This window comes from Emys orbicularis, chromosome 3 (genome assembly GCF_028017835.1).
Source record: "Emys orbicularis isolate rEmyOrb1 chromosome 3, rEmyOrb1.hap1, whole genome shotgun sequence".
Taxonomy (NCBI): domain Eukaryota; kingdom Metazoa; phylum Chordata; order Testudines; family Emydidae; genus Emys; species Emys orbicularis.
Genome location: NC_088685.1, coordinates 85026218 through 85049985, shown reverse-complemented (window position 1 = coordinate 85049985; position 23768 = coordinate 85026218). Strand labels below are relative to the sequence as shown.

Below are 23768 nucleotides of genomic sequence, written 5' to 3'. Positions count from 1 at the left end.
ACAAAACTAGGGACAGTTATTTCAATCATCTAGGCAGTTGTCAAGCACAGGTGGTGAGCACAATTTCCTATCTAAATCAATCTGACAGGGGCTCTACTAAAGTTTATCATTATCTGTTTACTGTTACCATTGTATTGCAGCACTTCACAATCTAATGTATTTATCTTCACAATATACTTGTGAAGCAGAGAAGAACTATTAACCCCATTTTATAGATGGGAAATTGAGGCACAGAGAGGCCAACTTACCCAAGGTCACACAAAAAAGTCTAAGGCAGAGCAGGGAATTGAACCTAGTTTTCTTGAGTCCCGTGTTAGCACTCTACCCAGAGGACCATCCTAAATGGGATGAAATCAGCATCGTAGGTGGAGAGGATGGTATGTGGGTCAAAATAGACACAAGTGAATAAAGAAGAAAGGACAAAGTTGTGAAGGGCCTTGACGTTGAGCACAAGAAACTTGAACTCAGTATGGTTCACTATTTCACTAGGAGGGTGCTGACGCACTGGAATGGGTTACCTAGGGAGGTGGTGGAATCTCCATTCTTAGAGGTTTTTAAGGCCTGGCTTGACAAAGCCCTGGCTGGGATGATTTAGTTGGTGTTGGTCCTGCTTTGAGCGGGGGATTGGACTAGATCAGTGGTTCTCAAACTCTTGTACTGGTGACCCCTTTCACATAGCAAGCCCTTGAGTGCGACCCCCCCCTATAAATTAAAAACACTTTAAAATATATTTAACACTATTATAAATGCTGAAGGCAAAGCAGGGTTTGGGGTGGAGGCTGACAGCTCGTGACCCCCCCATGTAATAACCTTGTGACCCCCTGAGGGGTTCCGACCTCCAGTTTGAGATCCCCCTGGACTAGATGACCACCTGAGGTCTCGTCAACCCTAATATTCTATGATTTTATGGTGGCAAACTAGCCTCTTCTCTGCCTGAGTTCTCTCCCCCATCTGTAAAGGGGATACTGATACTTATGCATCTTTTTGTAAAGTATTTTGAAAACTATATAGTAAATGCAGTAGTAAATATTTGTTACTACTAAACTGAATTTTGTGAGCCCACTCTGTTTGTTTGTACATGTGTCCTACTGTGCTGCCTATTCATCTTCTTAGTAATTAAAATGTTTCTTTTCCCCCCCCCTTTCTTGAGGATTAAGGGACTAAGGGAGGAGATGAGTTGATCATCACTGTGGGCAATGAGAATACTTTATGACTAGGTGTTTTAAATCATCAGAGTTGCTTTTCTTCATGCTAAGGTCCACAGATCCATTACAATAGGTACTTCAGTCTGCTTGCAGGTTAGGGGCAGAACCAGACTTTACAGTCACTGCAGAAGGGGAATGCTTCATCTCCTGAAGTTCCCTCCAGTTTTTCTGGTTCTACAGTAGCTGCTGGCTAGACCAGGCTTCCCTGCTGCAGCGCTTTTCTGAAGGAAATTCCAAATTTTATTTTGAAAACCACTGGTCTACAATTTTTAACCTGGTGTCCGTGGACCCCTGGGGGGTCTGCAGACTGCCGAAGGTTTTCAAAGGGGTCTGCACCATTCATTTGAAATGTTTTGGGGGTCCACAAATGGGGGGGAAAAGGTTGAAAACCACTGTTGTAGACTAACAGTTCGACTCAGTAAAACGTCTGCGTAATGTCCAGCCATGTCCTATGGCTGCATTTGCCTTTTGAGGGATTGTCCCCTCAGCTCTGCTTCACCTTCAGAGGTGTTTGTAGCAGCTGGTGCTCCTGTAGGCTGCAGGGAGATAGGTAGGCCAAGACAAACCAGAGGTGAAAGAAAGGTTCTCTGTCACCTGTTTCACCCTACTCATATCTGAGATCTCCAGGGGAAGCACAGACTTATCTGTCCCGTGTGGATCCCATGTCATTAGGCTTGGCAAGATTTGATTTAAATTAACAGAAATTGGTAAACATTGATTTCAGCTGACACACTAAAATCAACAACAAAAAATCCAATGGTAACAGTTGGCTTGAGTGCAGGACACCTACCTCCATCTTGTGCCTGTAGGGCTTGGGTGTCACTGGCCTTGCGGCAGCTCAGAGAGCCCTCTGCAGCCCCCTGTCACAAGAGTGAGAGAGAGACGTGCTGTGACAGCGAAGCTGCAGAGGGCTCTTTGCACTGCCGCAGGCCTGTGATGCTCGATCCCTGCAGGCGCAAGGTGTGGGGAAGGCTGTGTTCCCAGTGGAGCAGAACAGAGACCCCTATGGGGAAAAATAACAGGAAAAAAATTAAAGAATAATATCTGCCCTTTCTCCTCACTTTCATGGAGTGCAGCAGAGTGGATAATTCTCAGTGTCTGGTTTCCCCCGCTCAACTGTAGAGAATACAAACTGGGGATAAATGCAGAAAAAGACCAGGTCATAGACTTGTGCTGATTGCTCTAGGTGTGTACCTCTCCACCCCACAAAGTGAATTCTTGTTCCTTAAGGAAAGAAGGCCAGCAGTCCAGAACAATTATAGAATCAAATAGTAAAATATATTTAAAACAAAGAATTGAAAAAGACTCTTTCAGGCAAGAGTGTATTAAGTATCATGAAACTACACTTAGGAGGTGTGCAATTGCCCTAGGCAAGATCTAGCTCTATATCTCTTCTCACACACCCTGGGAAGGGAGCACTCGATGTCCAGAGGAGTATCCATTGGAGCTGTGTAAGAATTACAGGAACAGCTTTTGTTCCATTCGCTGTCTCTTCAACCCCTGGAAAGGCTACATCATAATGGAAATCATCCATCTACTTCAGATTGGAGCTGACACTCCCCATCCTAGCTTCAGAGAATGGGACAAGCAGAGCAAGGCCCTGTCTGAAACATCTACATAAGTTCCTAAAGGAAGATTGTCTTCACAGCATTTCTGTTTTACCATTGTCAGACAATTCTTATGTTTTGTAGATGAATGACAGCCTTTTTCTTTCCCTGACTTCAATTGCTACCATTTGATCTTACATGAGCTTTGCAGCATCATGGTAGCAATAATATTGGCGTTAGGGAAGATGGAAGTTCAGTCTTCCTGGACAATGTTCTGCTCAGGGTGTTCTGTACAGAGAGAAAGCTGAAGTAAACACACTGAGTAATACAGTTCCTGGGGTATCTTGAAATCTAGACAATCTTTCTCTCTCTCTCTCTCTCTCTCTTGTGTGTATGTGCGTGCGAGGGAAGACAATCATAGGCTTGGGCTGAGGAAGAATACTATCTCAGGTACAAGATCTCATCCCAGGAGAATCTTAACAGAAGATGAAGATGGCCATATTGGAGAACAAGTGGTTTAACAAACAAAAATTCAATTCTTATTGAAGCCTATTGGAAATTCTGATCTCAGACAGGCATGCTTCAATGCTCTAGAGTTCATATGCTACCTATCCAGTAATTCCAGGTATCCTCTGCATCTTGCCCTATCATCTGTTGGCAGAGATCTAGCTCCAATTGTTTGTCTGCTCCCACAACTATTGAATGTAGAGAGTCAGATTTTTATTTTAAATGGATATTTCCAATTCAGTTCAGGGAATGGGTGCCAGAAAGAAAGCACAGCATCCATGAGCTGGAACACAGTGATTTATTGAAGTCTCGGGGCACTGCTCCTTTCATGGATAACAGATCTGTTCTGGTTACCACAGTCAATGTGTCTCAGAGGGTTTCATAACTGGGAAGGATACAACGGACCCTACCCCACAGAGAAATTCTCCTGTCCTGAGTGGAGCAAAAGTTTCCTGTCTCTATGTGCACTGCCTATCTAGGGGGAGATGAACACCAAGATATACATGGTGGAAGTCAGATTAGCAGCATGGTTCCTACACCCAGAAATATCTCACTTATCGTCAGTCAGTTAGTTAAGCTGATGATAGACCTCTTTGCATTTGGAAACAGCTAATAAAGTGCACGGTGCCCTCTCTTTGTGTCAGGATCTGTGATATGAGGTGGTGAATGACCTCTCATAAAGTTGGACAAGGTCCCGGCTATGTGTCTATTCCCCTTTTCCACTGCTCCCCAGAACAGTACAAAAGCTAGAAATGAGAGAGTAGCAGTGATACTGTTTCAGCCTTTCTAGCTGAAGAGACTTTAGTTCTCAGGCCTGATTAACCTAGCATTGGATCTTCAGATATCTGTATCTCACAGAGATCTGAAGTTTTCAAATCTAATCCTCCATCTGGGACCAGAGAGGTTTAAAATGAATACTTGGATGAAGTGACTGTTGCTCTCATGCACCTCAAAAGAGAAAGCAGCAAAGAGAATTTATTCTTCTAGCTGGTACATAGTTTAACTACCATGTTAAACCAGTGAAACATACCCATAAGTTCCTCCAGGAGGGCTTTATTGTGGGTAAAAAGGTGAAGTCTCTGTTGTATAATGTTCCCATCATGTTCAGAAAAAGGAAGCTATGTACAAATCCCAACACTAGATGCTACCTGAGGGCATCAATCGCATTCCGCAAGATCACAGAGGAAAACCTTGGAACCTCCTTCTGCTCCTTACAGCAATACCCAGATCGAGCCCCTGCAGGAGGTGTCATATTTCCTATCCAATAGAGTAGGCCTTCTGATGGCTGCATTCTTCAATCAGCTGAGTGTTTGTCTGACGTCGGAAGATATCTCCAATGTACTTTCAATTCAGACAAGTAGTCCTCACCATTGTCAGCATTCATTCCCTAAGTAAATTCAAGAAATATTTCTCCTTTGGTTAAGCATCAAAGTACAGTCCTTAGAAGCACTAACACTCTGAGATTAATCATGTCTCCTCTGTTGAGATCAACTAGATGGCCATATGACCATCAATACATAAATTCATCTAATTCTGCATATTGATCATCCAGTCTTTAGCCAAAGCCATTTCCTTTTATTTGGCAGGCATCTTCCCCTGGGCACTAAAGTATGAAGAAGATATTTATATATAATCTACCTCATTTGGGATATCCACATTTAAAGGCTGATCTTACTGTATGCATCCTGGAGAGACACTATCTAAATCCCATTGTAACAGTTCTGTAGACCTTAGCACAAAGAATAATATGAAAATGTATCTGTTTACCTGAAAATTTCCTTTCTTCGAGTAATAAGGTCCACAGGTTTGTCCCACCTTGGAGACAAATGGATCATCCAGAGTAGAGATGGAAATTGACATCCAACTATTTAGGTGTGGTCATTAGGTGGAATTTACCATGCCCTGTAGCAGAAGGAAATTTATCTTTTTTTCCTCCAAAGTATAGTTAACTCTCTAATGTGGGAAATTAGGTTTGAAAGGAAATTTTCAGGTAAGGATGGCTAAATCTTCCTGGCTTCATTAAAGGAATTCCTGTTTTCCATGTGTAAGGAATTAGTTTGTAGAACTACTTTTTACTGCAAAGGGTTCGTCTAATTTAATCATTAAAAAAATCTAGTACTTAACAATATTTGTTTTAGAATTAAAGGTTCCCAGAGACACTTGAAAAAACTAATCTAGTCACTTTATCTTGGCTTCAAACAGAAGCATCCCAGTATAGAGCTGACTCCCAATTTAAAGGATAGACAGTGTAGCTTTACAGAATGTCATCCCTGTGTGCTGTAAATTTTCCAAAGCTGACTTCTTGAACCTTATCTTGCATGGCTGGGCCTATCTCCCCATTCCTGGCATTGCAACCAGGAACATGAGGGTCACAGCACCACTGTGGTTTGGCCAGTTTAAGTCAGAGTGGCGGCATGATCCCTGCAGCAGGCTGCAAAGCCCAGACTGAGGAGCCGGGCCCAGCTCCACAAGACTGGAGCCACCAGTTCCGGGTGATTTCTGTGCGTGCACAAATCCCTTGCTAAAGCTTGAACAGAAAATGTCAATGAAAACAATATTTCCCTCCCCCCCCTTTGTACACCACCTTTTTGAACTTTAGGGGGTTCAGAGAGACAGCCCCAGCCACTTCAGTTGATGTGCTTATGCAAACTTCCCCTCACATTAGAAGACTCCCTGCACAGCAGCTTCAGCTGCTGTTAGGGGGATGGGACCAGGGACTTTTGCTGTCTTTGGGGCTGCAACTATGTGACAAGTCTACTTCTTTTAAAGCCATCAGCATATCCTGCTAGATGTGATATTATGTGGAAAGCCCATCTTGCAGCCCAGAGCTGCTTTGACTGATTTTTGTCAGGTGTTACTCCAGAGGCAGCTGTAACATTGGAGGCAGTACTGGGTCTACTGAATATCTTACTCAGAGTGGGGACTTGCTCCTGATGTGGCGGGATTGAAATAGCTGGGAGTTTTCTGGTTGAGGACACTGAAAAGTCACTCATCTGGCATAGTGGGATCTTAATTTCAGGAAGTGAAATTCTAGAACTTTGTGTTTACTTTGTTGTACTTTGTCCCCAATTATCTTTGCAGGGCTTATAATGGTTTTAGCAGGAGCCTCTGAATTTGACCCTCAGTATAACAAAGATGCTACAAGCAGACCAACAGATAACATTCAGATACCTCAGGTTAGTTAATCCTGAAAGATGCTTCACTATTGTGAGAACCAAAGACTTAAAAGGGGGAGTTGGTTAGGCTTTTAGATTGGCTGGTTGGTATCCATCCAGGTCCTCAAAGGTTCTGGACCCACATTGCTTATTGAAAGAAAACTACATTTAATAAAACACTTAAAGAAAAATAAAATCAAGCAATATCACCAAAGCTAAGCTCCTATTAATAATATTAAACCAAACTGAAAATGAAGCATTACAACAAATCAGGATCAACAGATCAAACAAGTTAGCCCATATTGGATGGGAGTTAAGTCATTGAATTAGTTATATCAAATTAACACTAAAAATAATCAATCCTTAAATTCAAAGGGATAATTTAAGAAGTTGGCTTTCCCTTTGGTTACAAATGCCAACTAAAGAATTTTATCAAAGACAATCAAATCTATAACTTAAATCTGGTTAAGTATCTTAATACTGAAACCAAATTATTATCTAATGTTTGAACCACCATCTCAAAGCCAATATAAAGCTTCCTTCTCAAACGTCAAATCTTGCGAAGTGACTAACCCTTAGTCACTCCCCTCTGGGTCTCTAAAAGATATTATATTGGAACCATGCAGCTTGTTCCAGTCATGTTCAAATTAGGTCGTCCTTAACTAGCATCAATTTGGAAAAGTCCATCTTAAATCAGGTTTCAGAGTAGCAGCCGTGTTAGTCTGTATCCACAAAAAGAACAAGAGTACTTGTGGCACCTTAGAGACTAACAAATTTATTAGAGCATAAGCTTTCGTGGGCTACAACCCACTTCTTCGGATGCATATAGAGTGAACCATATATTGAGGAGATATATATACACACCCATACAGAGAGCATGAACAGGTGGGAGTTGTCTTACCAACTCTGAGAGGCCAATTAAGTAAGAGGAAAAAAAACTTTTGAAGTGATAATCAAGATGGCTCAGTACAGACAGTTTGATAAGAAGCAAGTGTAAGTATTTTCACACTTGCTTCTTATCAAACTGTCTGTACTGAGCCATCTTGATTATCACTTCAAAAGTTTTTTTTCCTCTTACTTAATTGGCCTCTCAGAGTTGGTAAGACAACTCCCACCTGTTCATGCTCTCTGTATGGGTGTGTATATATATCTCCTCAATATATGTTTCACTCTATATGCATCCGAAGAAGTGGGTTGTAGCCCACGAAAGCTTATGCTCTAATAAATTTGTTAGTCTCTAAGGTGCCACAAGTACTCCTGTTCATCTTAAATCAGTAATTTTAAAAAAGTGTTTTTCATACCCCAGAGACTGTTTCCCCACCATATATATATAAAAAAGCTGGCATGGTCTTATCTGGGTGACAGGTATTAAGATGAAATTGTGTCACCAGTTTACAGAAAGTTTAATATAAAAACCTTATAAAAGTAGCTGATTGGAATAAACCCTAGTAACAAAGCCTATCACTCAACATTAGTCAACAAAATTAAAAATAAATTCAAGCTTATTTTCAGTTTCATCATCCCAGTTTCTTCTTGGCTAATCTAAAAACAAATATTCTCATTCTTGGAAATGAGGCATTTAAGGTATAGTTCTGTTTTGGAACAGGGCTATAAATCAAACGTCTGTTCTTCTGCAATCTTCATCTTGACAGAGAAAAGTTACTTAAAAATTTATCAAGATGAAACCCATTTGAAATATAAAGTTTAAATTTGTATATAAGGTCTGTATATCGATACAAGCTGTTTTCCTTATGCTATGTTTATCATTTTGGTACTAAAATAGCCATTTGTATGTGTAATTATTCTGTTTCCTTTAGCTAATCAGAGAGCTTGGAAGCATTAATTTAAAGAAGAATGAGCCTCCACTTACCTGCCCTTACAGCTTGAAAGCCAGAGTTCTCTTACTGGCTCATCTTGCCAGGATGAAAATTCCTGAGACACTTGAAGAAGGTAATTATGATTCTCCTCTTTAAAAGGCTCTTTAGGAATAAAGACATCACATGTTGCGTTGTTTGTAAATTTACTTGTTTTGGTCCAATTAGACACTTTTTGAATATTGTCAGTTTCAGGGTTAACTGCACCTTTGACCCACACCCCCTTCTTGGTCCCTCTTGAGGCATCTACTTAATGTTTTAGGCTTTCCAGCTGTCACCTCTCTTCAGGTGGAGAGCTGAATCTTTCTTCTTTCTGACTGGGAGCTGCAGAGCCACCTGCCTTGCACTGTGATATCTCCAGCAAGCCAGTCTATTCATGCTTTGCTTTCTCTTTGAGGGCTATGAATATTGTATTGCTAGCACTTACATTTTACCACACAGCTTTTTCTAAGCAAGCACCTTTATTCTTAAGGTAAAAGCATTATAGAGAAAACACATTTAAAAACACTAAAAGTTCCTATACACATGCTAAGTTTACCAGAGGCTGCCCATTGGGGCCCTAGTAGGCCGAAGTCTTTCCAGCCCTTCCACAAGGGTAGAGGCCCTTGGACAGGAAGGGCCTGTCCATTTACTGGATCAGAAAGAAGGCCCTGAGTCAGTTTAAACCCAGCCTTTTTATATCAAACATCCTTTTTGTTTTTTGGTCTCTTGAAAACCCAGTTTGAGCCAGTTTATGCAAGGCTCCCCAGAGGGTGGTATCTCTTTGGAGATATTTACAACCTAAGTGTTTTACCTTAATCACCCTTCACTGTTTTTAGTTCTTGGTGGAGCTGTGGCAACCCTCCGTACCCCAGAGTTGCATACAATATCTGCCCACAGAAATACATAAACTTAATACAATATGGTCCCCAAAAGGTATTGTATGAGGTGGCAGTATGTGTCATACACAATAATCTATATGCTATGTGATAACTGTTTCAAAATAAACATATCTTAAACTGACTGAGCTTGTGGCTCTCATTTTTTTCCTCCAGCTAAGCACGGAATGCTCATACCCATGTTTAAAATGTAGATCGCTGGTGTTTATTTCAATCAAAATGAAAATATTCTTTTGAAAAAGAATAAAATTTGAAACTCTTTAAAATGAGTAGTAGGTGGAATTATACCACCATGTTGGAATAAATCCAACGTGATGGTATAATTGCTTCCCCAAAATTTTAACTTTTCTTGGTTTTGGTTTTGGGTGGTTTTTTGAGAGGGTGCATGGAGGTGGGGAGAGACGGAGGAAGAAAAGATCAGAATTCTAAAATGGTAGTTATATTAGAAGGTCACACGTCACATTTTTTAAAAATTCCCTTTTTGTGTTACTTCATGTATGCAGGAAGCCTGAAAGCTGTCTTTGGAGGTCAGAATAGATTAACACAATGGTCTCTTCTGGATTTACAGCATATACTTTATAGACATTTTTTCTTCTGCTTGTTTTTTAACCTTAGAAATATCAGAAATGTAAATCTGATCTCCCCTATGATCAATGGAGGACTTCTTGGGAGGGTCTCAGATGTATATTGCAAGTTTCATGCTTTATAGTTTTAAGGAATGTGAGTGTTTTAAACTTGAACAAATGCATCCTTTCAAACAAGTATCTGTGAACCATTGGAATTAGATGTGTTTAACAAAAGTGAACAGTTCTCCTTCAAGTGATTTCACACATCTATGTTCCACTGTAGGTCTATGTGCCCTCAGTGCATTCATGTCAGACTTTTGTCAGCTGTACCATCAGGTGGGCCGGCCTCCATTATTCTCATGTGCCAAGCTGAGGGAATAAAGGGGCATGGTCGCCACCTCCCTCTAAATTTCTTATTGACTGTAGTGAGAGTTGGAGCTCTGTTGCTCTTGAGCTTTGGTTAACCAGTCTTCAAAATAAATTATGTTGAACATCGTTGTAGCTTAAGTTTAGTGTAGTTAGTAAAGTAGTTAATTGGGATTTAATGTGTGGCAATCCCCAGGTTTCAAACCATGTTCCATGTGCAGGGCTGTGATCCTTGTTAGTGACACATGCAAAAAGTTGCCTAATCTGATTAGGTGAGGAACATGTGAGGGACAATGTCCTATTTTTACCTCCTTCCCAACAGAACAAAGGGATTTCTGCCTTTAAAGTACATCTTCTCAATAAGGCAACATGTGCCTCTTCACTGCCTGAATCTGATGGAGAGAGGCTGGAGAGTTCATCCAAAAAGAGTGCCACGCAGCTGCCTCAGCCTGAAATCCAAAATCGAGTGAGAAATGTCATTCATCATCTTCTGCAGCCTCCTTGAAGCACTCAAAACCCTCCTGGTTCAGAGACGGATGGACTTTCAGAGTCTCACTCTTCTTCTCACAAAAAGGCTCTGAAAAAGTCCTCCGGTGCAGAGGCAAGGTCTGGTTGTAAGCACTGACGCTCACCGATGCTGTCTGAGGTGACACTGTTGATTCTGGCTCCACTGGGGCAATCAAGATTGCTGCTTTCACCCCTGGTGGAGAGATCTTCGACCCAACACTGTCAGGTCCAGCACCACCAGTGTTAGTGGCCAAACACTTACCTCCTCTCTTGGTGCAGTCAATGCCATAGGCATTCTTGATGACAAGAGATCTTGTGTCTCCACCTCTCATGAACTTTCACTGTTGCATTGTCCAATCCCAATCATCTCAACTTCATCATCACTGGTGACTTCACTTACCACTACAATACTGGCAGTTCCATCCACTTCATCAATGCATGCTACATCGGCCCCAACAGCATAATGTATGTCAACTCACCTGTCTGCATTCTGACTGCCTTATCCACTGGCACTGTCAGCTACATCTTTGACTTTGATACCTTTGGGACAGCACCATGTATCACCGCCGCTGTGCCTACACGGATTCTTCCACCATTTATCGAGGGGTTATGTTTCCTCCTCCTCAGAGTCTGACCATGATTCCATATTTCCAGCAAGGTCTTTCAGCTCTTCATGCAGACAACACTCCAGAAATATCCAACCCCTAGAGCAAGAACGTTGTTATAATGATTCCTTACTGTGGTACCCTTCACCATAGGCAGTACAAAGACTGGACTGTTCTCCTTGGCCTTATTGGGCCCCTTGGTCTGCTTCAAGAGCATCTAGCCCCCTGTGGGCCACTCAGTCCAGGAGAAAATCATCATCTTCTGTACCTGTAGTGCCTAGAGAAGATCCTCCTCCAAGTCCACAACCTCCCTCTTCATTGGAGCCCACAGAGGAAGAGGAGACTAGGAAGAAGCCCCTGGAGTTTTCCCATATATTTATTCTTTCCTGGATGAGGCCATCACCCAGAGTCCACATCCTCTTCGTGAGAACTTTAAGGTTTTTTAGGACCTTGTTAGGAGAGTGGCAAGATCTCTGGGGATGCAGGCAGAACTTGTTCAAGACAACCCACACAAACTACTGGACATTTCACAAACTCCTGCTCCAGGAAGGGTTTCTCTTGCCATTAATGTAGCCTTGCCAGAGCCTGCAAAGACCCTTGTGGCAGACACCAGTCTCTGTTCCACCCACTGTCAAACAGGTAGATGATGCCAAATCCCCCAGCAGTAATTTGAGTGTTTCTTTACATACCCCATTCCAGATGCTAGTGGTCACAGAAGTAGTCTCATCCTAAGGCTAACGTGAAGAGACTGGACCTATGTGGCAGCAAGACTTATACCACCATGAGCCTTCAAATGAGGGTGTCAAATTAGCAGGCATTGTTATCCAAATATACCTTTTATTAACTGGTCAGCAGTTTCATAATTTGTGGACAAACTGCACAAGGAATGTAGGAATCAGTTTTTGGCTATGGTATCCAAAGATCATCTCACTGCTCACACACCCCTCCAAGCAACTATCACGTCACTTTCAATGGTTACAGCTATTTCAATGAAATTGATCTTCCTAGCTGCAGGCCTCTGGCATCCCAAAATACAAAAGAATACAAGATACAAGAGAAGATCTACTGTTTGAAGGTGCTAAATCATTTTCCTGGAAGAACTATGTCACAATGTGCACTTTAAAAGATTCTTGTCCCACCCTTCGTTCACTGGGTGTCTACACCCGAGTGACAAAGGGAAAGCAGTTGAAGCCCCAAATGCAGTATAGAACCAGTATAGCAGAGACCTTAGGATGCCTCTTGAAGGAGATCTAAGCCTCCTAGATGTCACCATTGGAACAGTCTGCAGCAAGCCCTTCTCACCAAACGTCAGTGGCTTCAAAACAGTCATTCCGACATCTTGATCAAGGACAGCATACTAACCATGTCTCATCTTCTACATCAGCAGTTCTCTACAGGGGGTCCTCAAAACCCCTGCCCCTCAGGGCTGAAGCCAGTAGCCCTGCACCTTGGGAGCTAAAGTCCTGAACCCTGGTGCCCTGCAGGACCGAAACTCTGAACTGCCAGCCCCACAGAACAGAAGTCCCCTAGCCCTGCGGGGCTGAAGATTCCAGCCCCATAGAGCTAAAGCCCGGTGCCCCATGGGCAGAAGCCCTGAGCCCCAGCACCCCGTGGGGCAGAAGCCACCAGACCCACAGGGTTGAAGCCCTGAGCTCCCCCGTCCTCCGTAGCTGAAGCCTGGAGCCCTGTCACCCCCCTGCTGGATCCTGGAATTTTTATAGCATGTTGTGGGGAGGCCTCAGAAAGAAAAACATTGAGAACCCCTGTTCTACATGCAGATCCTCCATTTACGAAGCACCTACCTCTCTTTTACACTGCATGGGCAGATTATATCAGACAAGTGAGTATTCAGCACGGTAAAGAAGGGATATGTTATCTGGTTCATCTCCTTCCCTTTCACCAACCCACCTTCCCTGTCCCTTTTCAGGGACCCATTTCACAAGGCTGTTTTACATCAAGAAGTAACTGGAACTGGGGGCAATGGAGGAAACGTCTTATCAACACACACGGAAGGTTTCTATTCCCTCTACTTTCTAATTCCCGGAAAGCAAGGTGGTCTTTGACCCATTCTGGACTTAATAAGGCTGAACAGATTTATTGAAAAGATGACATTCATAATGGTCATCCTGGCATCTGTTATCCCTTCCTTGGAGATTGTTATGCTGCCCTTGCTGTGTAGAATACTTACTTTTACATGGCCACAGAAAATTTCTTTGATTCCCGATAGACTACTATTACATGCTACTTCGGCCTGTCCTCAACCCCAAGCAGTTCATAAAGTATATGATGTTGGTCGCAGTCTAGGAATTCAAATATTTCTGTACCTAGACAACTGGCTAGTTTGGGGAAGGTCGAGGTGCCATGTCTAAAACAGTATCCTTGTCATCAGACATGTGTTCTTTTGTCTAGCTCTAAACCTGATTGTCGAGAAATTGATGCTGCAGCCAACGGAGAAAATAAATTTTATAGGGTTGGATCTTGATGCTGCAACTGCCATTGTTTACCTCCTGACGGACAGGTTCCAATCCATAGTCTCTCTGCCAGAGAACCTCAAGTTCAAGACAAAGACAGCAGTGTATTTGTGTTTTCAGCTGTTGGGAGACGTGGCCTCATGCACCTACTATGTGATTCAGCATGCCAGACTTCACCTCAGATGTCTGTAGGCCTGGTTTCGCTCCGTATATCTGAACAGACATTCACTGGATATGCTGATGGGTGTACTTGCATGAGTGCTTCAGTCCTTGAATTGCTGCTTAGGCTCTCCAAATGTATGCAGAGAGGGTTTCCTTTCTTACCACCAGAACCAGCTATGACTCTGGTAACAGCTGCATTCACAAAGGGCTTGGGTGTGGGGGAGACGCATCTGGGTCAACTTCAGGCTCACATATTTGGGTGCCTCAGGAAGTTTAGCTCCATATAAATGTGCTGAAGCTTTGAGCCATTCATTGGGCCTGCAAAACATTCATTACCACCATTGGGGTCAACTGAGTCACGTTTTCCCCAACAGCATCACTGCTATGTTTTATCTGAACAAGCATAGAGGTGTAGGGTTGCCTCAAATGTGCCAAGAAGAGATCACCTTGTGCAACTTCTATATAAAGAACAATATCTCCCTAACGGACTTTCACCTTCCAGGAGTGAGGAATACTGTTGCGGATTCTCTCAGCAGGATCTTAGACTATCATGACAAGTGGCCAATAAAGCGGGACATTCTGCAGTCGATCTTTCATCGACAATAGATCTCTTTGCAATCAACCTGAATAACAACTGCAGGAGGTTCTGTTCCAAAGCAGGTTGTGGTTGGGATTCTGTGACAAGTGCCTTTCTTCTTCCCTGGTCGAGCTATCTGCTGTACACATTCTCTCCAATCCTGATTCCCAGGGTGATGAGGAAGCTAAAAAGAAACAAGGCAATCATAATCCTTGTAGCAGCTGCCTGGCCAAGGCAGTATTGCTATCTGGACCTACATCAACTCTGAATTCAACCACTCATAGGTTGAGGTTTGCTTGTCTCAGAATTGCAGACCAAGCTGCAATCTCTTCACCTTGTGGCATGGACAATCTCTGGTTGAGCAACGAGGTGAGAGTCTGCTCTTGAGATGTCCAAGCCATTCTGGTGAATAGCAGAAAGGATTCCAGCAGAACCACATATGCAGCAAAATGGAGGTTTTCAGTTTTCAGTTTGAGCAGAATCTTGTCAGTTATCATGAGAGTACAGAAATTAGACCTATATTGGATTACCTATTGCACCTGAAATCTTCTGGTCTCTATCAGTTTAGTGAGACTCCATGTAGCAACTATTTCTGCAGTATGCCCACCAATGGATGAGTTTTCTATCTTTTTACATCCATAGGTGTATAAATTTGAAAGGGCTTATTCACAGGAACCCTTCTGTCTAATCCAGGACCATCATGGGATCTGAATTTGGTATTGTCTCTTTTTGATGGGTTTCCCCTTTGAACTTTTGGCAACAACTTTTTGTAGCCCATGCTGACAGGACTAAAGGGCAACCTGTTACAGCCTGCATATTTCACCCTAGATTTCTGAATGTATCAAGCTTTGTTACAATCTGCCAAAGGTGTGTCTTCTGCCAAGGATAACACCTCCACTCCACTAGGGCTCGTTCTGCTTCATTAGCTTTTCTGAGCAACATTCCTCTAAGTGGACGTTTGCAAAGCAGCAACGTGGTCATCTGTGCATAATGTCTCTAGACACTATGCTATTACTTAAGCTTCCAGAGATCATGCAAACTTCAGCAAGTCAGTATTGCGGTCTCTCTTCAAGTAGTCTGAAGTCCAACCACCTGTAAGGAAACTGCTGGTGAATCACTTACAATGCAATGTATATGTTCACAATCACTTGAAGGAGAAAAGACCGTTACTTTACATGTACGGTAACTGTTCTTCGAGATGTGTTTTGCATAAGAGCATTTCATGACCCTCCCACCTTCCCCATTACTTCGGGTTTAGCTTACTGATCGTATGAAGGAATGGAGAGGGAGGTAGTGACCATGCCCACTTCATCTGCTTGGTTCGACACATGGCAATAGCAGTGATGCATATGCTGCCTGCTGGTACAGCTGGCAAAAGTCACAATTTGAGTGCATTGGGCACACATACATCTGTCGTGGAATGTATATATGTGCAACACATATTGAAGAACAATTACTGTACGTGTAACTAAACATCTTTTTTAAATAGTCTGACTAAAAATCCCTTTCCTTCTCAGTTGCTCTATTTTCAGTCTACTGATTCTTGTGATGTCATAATTTCTCTAGTTCTCTGTAGTGTCTTCCAACATGATGATGATTTAATTTCTTTTGTAAAATACAAGTAGAAAAAACTTTGATTTAAAAACCTTTCAGGCCTTGACGTGGAAGAGTCAAAAAGAGCATAAGCCTATTTTTTTCCTTAGTAGGTAACCTTTAAGAGTAATATTTTTTTAAAAGTTCTTTTAAAATGACATTCTAAATGTCGTTGTCTGACTTTTATTGAAATGTGTAACCTTTGTGAGACTGCTTATATAAATACTTCTGAATTGTTGGAAGGCGGTGGGAGTTGAGTGTGACCAGCATCTGGCAGATTCAGACCCATTGTGGTTTAAAATACACGTATGTTAGACAATCGCATGGAGAGAAGAAAAAGAAATAGGGGGTGGGACTGAGTAGGTGATTTTATAAATAACAACAATGGACAGAGGTGGGATGCACACAGTTAGAGAAAATAGTGAGTAAGCAGAGAATCTGAGGGTTTTATCAAATCATTCGTCTTGCAGATCAGCAATTTATCCTGAAAAAGTGTCCTGCTTTACTTCAAGAAATGATTAACGTAATCTGCCAGTTAATAATAATGGCGCGTAGCCGTGAAGGTAAGGAAGAAATCTTATTATATTGTATTTAAACTAGAAAATCTCACTCTTTATTGGGCCTGCCTTTAAAGAGTTGCTGAGCTTATGGGAAAACATTGCTATTGTATATTTAGATATTTCTCATCCCCTTATGTCAGTGGTGGGCAACCTGTGGCCCATCAGGGTAATCCACTGGTGGGCCACAAGATCATTTTGTTTACATTGACCGTCTGCAGGCACGGCCGCCCGCAGCTCCCAGTGGCCACGGTTCGCCGTTCCCAGCCAATGGGAGCCGCAGGAAGCGGCGGCCAGCATGTTCCTGCAGCCCGCAGCTCCCATTGGCTGGAGACGGCGAACCGCGGCCACTGGGAGCTGCGGGCGGCCGTACCTGCGGACGGTCAATGTAAACAAACGGTCTCGCGGCCCGTCAGCGGATTACCCTGACAGGCGGCAGATTGCCCACCACTGCCTTATGTTCTCAATGGAAAAGATCTTTCTGAAGAGTTACACCTCCCATGCTTCCCCATTTGCACTGTAAGGGTGTGTCTACACTTGGAGCTCGGAAGTAGACATCATCACATTAGCTTATATTGAGCTAGCGTGTGGTAATACAGTAATGCCTCACTTAACGTTGTAGTTATGTTCCTGAAAAATGCGACTTTAAGCAAAACGATGTTAAGCAACGTTAAGCGAATCCAATTTCCCCATAACAATTAATGTAAATGGGGGAGTTAGGTTCCAGGGAAATTTTTTTTTTGCCAGACAAAAGGCATTATATACATTTTAAATAATTTTAAACAAGCAATTTAATACAGGTATTAACCAGGCTGGCAGCCCCCCATCAGGTCCCCTACGCCCCCCCTCTCCCTCCCCGCACCTCCCACCCACTGGTGGACCCCGCGGATCAGCGCCTTCCCCCTGCTCCCTTTGCCTCCTGCCCGGGGCAATCAGCTGTCTTGTGGTGTTCAGGAAGCTGGGAGGAGGAGCGAGGATGCGGCGTACAGCCTCCACCCTCCCTCCCCTGCCTCTTGAATGCTGCAAACCAGCTGATTGCTGCGGGCAGGAGGTGGGGGGAGCAGGGGGAAGGTGCTGATCCGTGGAGTCTGCCGGCGGGCGGGAGACGCTGGGGGTGGGGCGTAGGGGAGTTGATAGGGGGGCTGCCAGCCGTGGACAAAGCAGGTGGCCAAACGACGTTATAGCGGAGTATTGCACATCTTTAAACGAGCATGTTCTGTAATGGAGCAAGGACGTAACATCAAAACAACGTTAAGCGAGAGGACGTTAAGTGGGGAGTTACTGTACAGGCAGCGGTGAGTGGTGGCCCAGGCTAGCCGCCCTTAGTACATACCAGTGGGGTCCAGGTAGGTTGTATTTGTTACCCGAAATTGGGCCAGCTAGTAAGCTTAGGGAGGACTAATGACCCACCAGAGTTTGGCAGAAAGCAGCACGTTTATTATACTGATAGCTAAGCTCAAAAGAAGGGGGGGGGGGGTCACACTCACACTCGCGTACTCATGCTCCCAGGACAGGCATGGCATTGGATATGTCCAGCTCCTTCAAGGTAAGTGTCCCACAGTGCAGCGATGGTGTGATGAAGGTAAGTCTTCCCGAGGCACGATGAAATGCAACGCGGCGAACCACTGGCCAAGCGGTCCGGGCGAAGGGCCTTTACGGGAGATACAAGCATGTCAGTGTACTACTGAGCACATGGCCCCTTCCCCTTTTAAGGACCTGCTCCGCATGGCCTATGACTAGAGATGACTTGGCCGCATCTGGTTGGTCACACTCCACTTCAGACAGTGTCCATGGATTGGGTGTGTGAGCGCTGCTTAATTAGAGTCCCAGACACCTTGTCTACCTGGGAGCTCTTTTGATCTTCCAGCTGTTCAGGCAGCCCATTCATTCCACAAGCATTCCAGGAGGGAGGGGTAGGGGGAAAGCCACTTCACAGGTATTCAAAGAGGGAGAGGAAACAAAAGGGGGGGGGGGGAAGGTGTAACAGACCTTTTGAACATACAGGTTATACAGAGCATATAGATCACTGCTGCTCCTACAGTATTTGGGCAACATACTTGAGCCACCATCCATGCTACCCTGGCTGCACTGCTATGTTTAGTGTGCTAGCTTAAGCAGAGCTAGCACAGATACATCTATGTGAGCTGGGAATCACACCTGGCTCCAAGTGTAGGTATACCTAAAGCAGTGAATATCCCCCTTTCTGTGTTAGAACCCTCCCCTACACTGTCTTGTGATTGATTAATGCCTGATGACCCCATATCCCCGATGCATTGTGGCATTGCCGTTCCATAGTAGAGTTACAGAGCTTTGGAAAATAACAAGTGCATTGAGATGCACCCTCAATACCTGATCTCACCCCTTCGGTGACACTAAGGTCTAGTCAGCATTTCAGTTCTAAGTGCTCTGTCCTCTCCTTCAAATATAAGTATTAAAAATACTCTGCAAGAGAAGAATCATATATAAGTATTTGTAACTTTACAAGCATTTTCCTTTTTTACTTGTGGCTTAAAAAACACTGGTAAAACATAACCAGTTCTTTTGTGCACCTCCACTCAACTATGGTTAGGGCCCTTATTAACGTTTACAAGGTGTGTATATAGAGTATATGTGGGACATTTATAAGCATATTTTCCCAGTTTGTTTTTAAAAGAATACCAGTAACCTCCCCAAATTAATGTTTCAGTTAATTATTTTTAAAATGCTGCCGTCTCTCTGGAGGGATTATGCAAAAATATTCTAAAGCAAACTAGTTAGTTTCTGTTATCACAGGAATTTGTAATCCTGGTGCTTAATCCTTTTATTAAAAATTAAAACTGAAAGCTGTTTGATTGTAATCAATAGGCAGGCTACCCCACCTCTCTCCTTGATGTCTTGATCAACCTATAATGGTTAGGAAAGAAATCATCCTCTCATACAGCCCTTTGACTAGTTTGGCACAACCTGAAGAAAGAAAATTAACAGGCACTAAATTGTTTGCTAAACTATACTGTAATAAATTTTATAGGAAGATGGCCATCAATACTAGGCTCAAATGGTAACTATAAGCTTTACAATGCATATGACACTTTCTTTATACTGTAAGGTACATCTTTCTTTATGAACTTTTAAAGTTGCTGGGCTGATCAAAATATTTTAATTTAACATGTAGTGTTATATGTGTCCAAAGTATACTGGAAAAACATGTAAAAAATGATCTTGTAAAATTCATTCTCCCCAAGAAAGGGAGTTTCGTGCTCCATCATTGGGATCTTTGGAAAACTGTATGAAGCTTTCCCAGATGGCTGTCCAAGGGCTTCAGCAATTCAAGTCTCCCCTTCTGCAGCTCCCTCACATTGAAGAGGACAATCTTAGGCGAGTTTCCAATCATAAAAAGGTATAAAACTACAGATAATGCTCAGTCATTTTTATCTTTCCATTATCTCCTTTAACCTGCCTCTGTCTCTCACTAAGCAAACTTATTAATAGTTCACAGCATAAAAAGCATTTGTTCAGGAATGCAATACCTCATGAGTCCTTGTGCTTTATGTTCCTTAAACTGTATCACTGTTTGCCTTATAAATAAAAAGGAGAGTGACTGTTCACCACAGGTAACAGGAGTTATGATCTGTGGTATGGTCAGGGCCGGTGCTACCATTAAGGCAAACTAGGCGGTTGCCTAGGGCGCCAAGATTTGGGGGCGCCAAAAAGCGGTGCCCCCAATTTTTTTTTTTTTTTTTACAGTGTTCCTCCCCGAGCATGCGGTCGCCGCTCCACTTCTCCCGCCTCCCAGGCTTGCAGCGCCAATCAGCTGTTTGGTGCCGCAAGCCTGGGAGAGGAGGAGAATTAGAGCAGGGGCGGCGTGCTCGGGGAGAAGGCGGAGCAGAGGTGAGCTGGGGTGGGGAGGTGCCGCACGGCTCCCCGAGGGGGGGGGGCTTCCGCGGGGGGGCACCTCAGGGCGGAGGGAGGGCGGGGAGCTGCCGTAGGGCTGGGGCGAAACTTCCTTGCACCGGCCCTGGCTATGGTTAAGCATGGGATAGGTATACTGGACAAAACAGAACATTTTGCTTACTTTAGTAAGATCAGACTGTGCCCTCCAATAAAATATAATCTACAGTTTTTTGTGAGAGTATAACTGAAATATCAAACCTCTGTTGAGTTAATTGCATAGTTCCTGAACCTACTTCTGAAGAAGGTACATTTTAGATACGATTATGGAGGAGTATCAGAATAAGAAAATGTAACAATTAATGGAACAGAAATTTAATTTCTACTTTATTTCAAGGTTTGTAATCCTTTTAGTGGGAATGAATCAAATAAACAATTTGCTTGTGTCAGCGCTGCTGTAATACACAAATGATTACATTAACTAGAATTTAGTTTTGTGAAATGTTCTTTTGTAGTATTTTTCTTTTTTCTTTTTTTAACCAAGTTCAAAATCAAAAGTATCCAGGACATGGTGAGTTTGAAAGGATCTGATCGCCGCAACTTACTGCACTTCCTTGAAGATGAAAAATATGATGAAGTTATGGCTGTATTAGGTAGTTTTCCACATATCACCATAGATATAAAGCCACAAGGTAAGATGGGAGGTCGTTTCATTGCTGTATATGTCATCCCTCTTGACAATTTGATAGTCTGCCGGCAGTAAGCAGTGAGGACTCTGAAACCCCAATTCCTTACATTATTTATGTAACCTGGAAAATGGCAGACTTTTCTGAATGACAGGCTCTTGCACTTCAGATTTAGAGTTTGAGGAAAATGAAGTACATTAAAGCATCTTGCGTATTTCCAGGCCATCAGCAGTTTCCTCTAGAGGGACTGATGTAGCATTTAATTGTTTGATTTAGCATTGAGAAAGCAGAGTATAATAATGGTTGAGATGGCACTTTATTTTTAAACCTTTGTATCTTTTGCCTTGTAACATTAAAGAAAAAAGATGGTGAAGGATTTCATGCTTGTGCTTAGTCCAAATATCAAACTATAAATTTTTTATTTGAGACATTAAATAGAGACCCAGATCATTAAAGAGTTGAGGGTATTTTTGTGAGAGGGAAGGTGTGTTAACCTTGTGTGATGAGTGTATTCTGCTTGGGATAACCACATAATACTTGGCTAAAATTCACTACAGTTTCAATTGCATATGTTACTTTCCTTCGCTTGCTCTCTGAGGTTATTATGCTGTTAAACGATCGCCTTCCTCAGAGGGAATTTGAGATAAAGGTCAGAAATATTTGCATAGAATGGTCTTCCAAAATTTGTGTTTTCCAAAATCCGACACGTTTTGTTCAGCTAGCCTAGTGTTGGATTTGGCATATACATAGTCCTCAGTAAGGCATAAGTACCTGGTGAACTTAAGTTTCAAATTGTAAAAATAAGTAAAAACAATATACCATGCACTTTCAAATCAGTATCTTACCTTTTCCAGTGGTTCATGGGTACAGAGTGCTGTTGTTAATTGTGTTCATATTTGTCAGAGTGTCCTTGACAAACTTGTATCCCCTCATGTTCTGGCAAGCTACGCCTCCCCACGCACATTTTGCATTTGATAAATACACATATTTAAGAAGTTGTGCCAAGGAGGATTTAACTTTTTGCTCCTCCCCAGATTGACTGTTTCTACTTCTAATTATAGGTAATGGATGTGTGAAAAACTATTTAAGGAATACTTTTATTTTTCATACCAGAATAAAAATGTAGTCGTTTTCAGTCAGTAGACTGAACATTCAACATTACTGCATTCTAAGATATGAACCCATATGTCTGCTGACCGTACTGTAGGTCTTCTGATCAATATTATAGTCAAACTATTCATTGCTGTTTCTTAATTCCTTTTCAAAAAGAGGGAGAAAAAATAAAGTGCATGACTCTTAATGCACCTTTGAAATTGAGATATTAATCATTCAAAGATCAGGAAAATCGTAGTTATGGTTCCCAGAACAACTGTAACTTAGTCCCCTTGCTCATATGTGGTATTTTATAATATGAACGTTTTATGTTTTAATATACAATACTACATAGTTATGGATGCTGTGGGAATCATAACTAACTTTGAGTACCCTAACTTTCCTACAAGTTAAATCACAACCTCAATGTTTACTTTGTGTAGTTTTATGCAATTATTGCTCCTCATTCTGTTAATGTATTCTAGGTAATAGAGACTGTTTAATGATGCAGATGAAAGTCTTTATTCTTGCAAATATTTTCAGATTTTCTGTTAAATATTCTCTGGAAGACTTGTGATTACACTGACACTTTTATCTGTCACTGAAGTAATGCTTAATTTAAAAAATAAATACGAAACTGATTAAGAAACAAAGGTTAAATGGAAGTATCACTTTTCTTTGACCTTAGTTTTGGATGATGAAGACAGCAACAATATTACAGTGGGATCGCTAGTCACTGTTTTGATCACATTGACAAGGCAAACAATGACAGTAAGTAGTCAAAGTATTTCAACTTTGGATTAATTGCAAATGCATCATGATAACCTAGAATGTTGTGTTGGGGCTAGTTTCTTGATAATTTTGTGGTAATTGATTTAAAAACACCATTCTTGAATCAAGCTCTTCCATTGTCAAAACTGTTAACCCTCTCCCTCAAAAATTTTGTTTCATGTTAGAAATCTCACAGGTCACTCTAGTCACTACACTAGTCCATACCCAAAGGAAATAGCCTGCACCGGAAAGGTTATGGAGTAATTTTACCCTTGACCTCTTGATATGTTGACCAATGGAATTTTTGATGAACTACTGCAAAAGCTAATGGTTGCGCCTGTCATCTGAGTTAAGCAGTTAGAACGCTTAAGTTACTTTAATAGATTAATCAAATAGCAAAGGTACATCTTTTAAAAGACACAAAAATAAACTGCAACTTTTTATATGGTGGCCATACCACATAGATAAGGTTCTAGTCATGCAACGGTTGCAGGTTTGTAGAAGCAGAAGAATACTAGTGCCAAGAAAAGTTTCAATAGAAGAAGTTCAACTGAGTGCAGAGGTTTCAAAGTAACAGCCGTGTTAGTCTGTATCCGCAAAAAGAACAGGAGTACTTGTGGCACCTTAGAGACTAACTGTCTGTGTGTTTCACTCTATGCATCTGAAGAAGTGAGCTGTAGCCCACGAAAGCTTATGCTGAAATAAATTTGTTAGTCTCTAAGGTGCCACAAGTACTCCTGTTCTTTTTGAGTGCAGAGTGTAGCCTAAACCACATGAAAACA

General features: G+C 42.3%; 1 protein-coding gene across 1 annotated transcript in view; it reads left to right on the top strand.

The window, feature by feature from the left end:
- Positions 1–23768, top strand: part of SEC63 (SEC63 homolog, protein translocation regulator) — a 113018-nt gene that overhangs the window by 61426 nt on the left and 27824 nt on the right. The window contains exons 9-14 of the mRNA XM_065401045.1: positions 6341–6435; positions 8232–8364; positions 16484–16576; positions 19792–19946; positions 20982–21129; positions 22904–22986. Of these exons, the coding sequence (XP_065257117.1) occupies positions 6341–6435; positions 8232–8364; positions 16484–16576; positions 19792–19946; positions 20982–21129; positions 22904–22986 (707 nt within the window). The remainder of the gene's footprint in view (positions 1–6340; positions 6436–8231; positions 8365–16483; positions 16577–19791; positions 19947–20981; positions 21130–22903; positions 22987–23768) is intronic.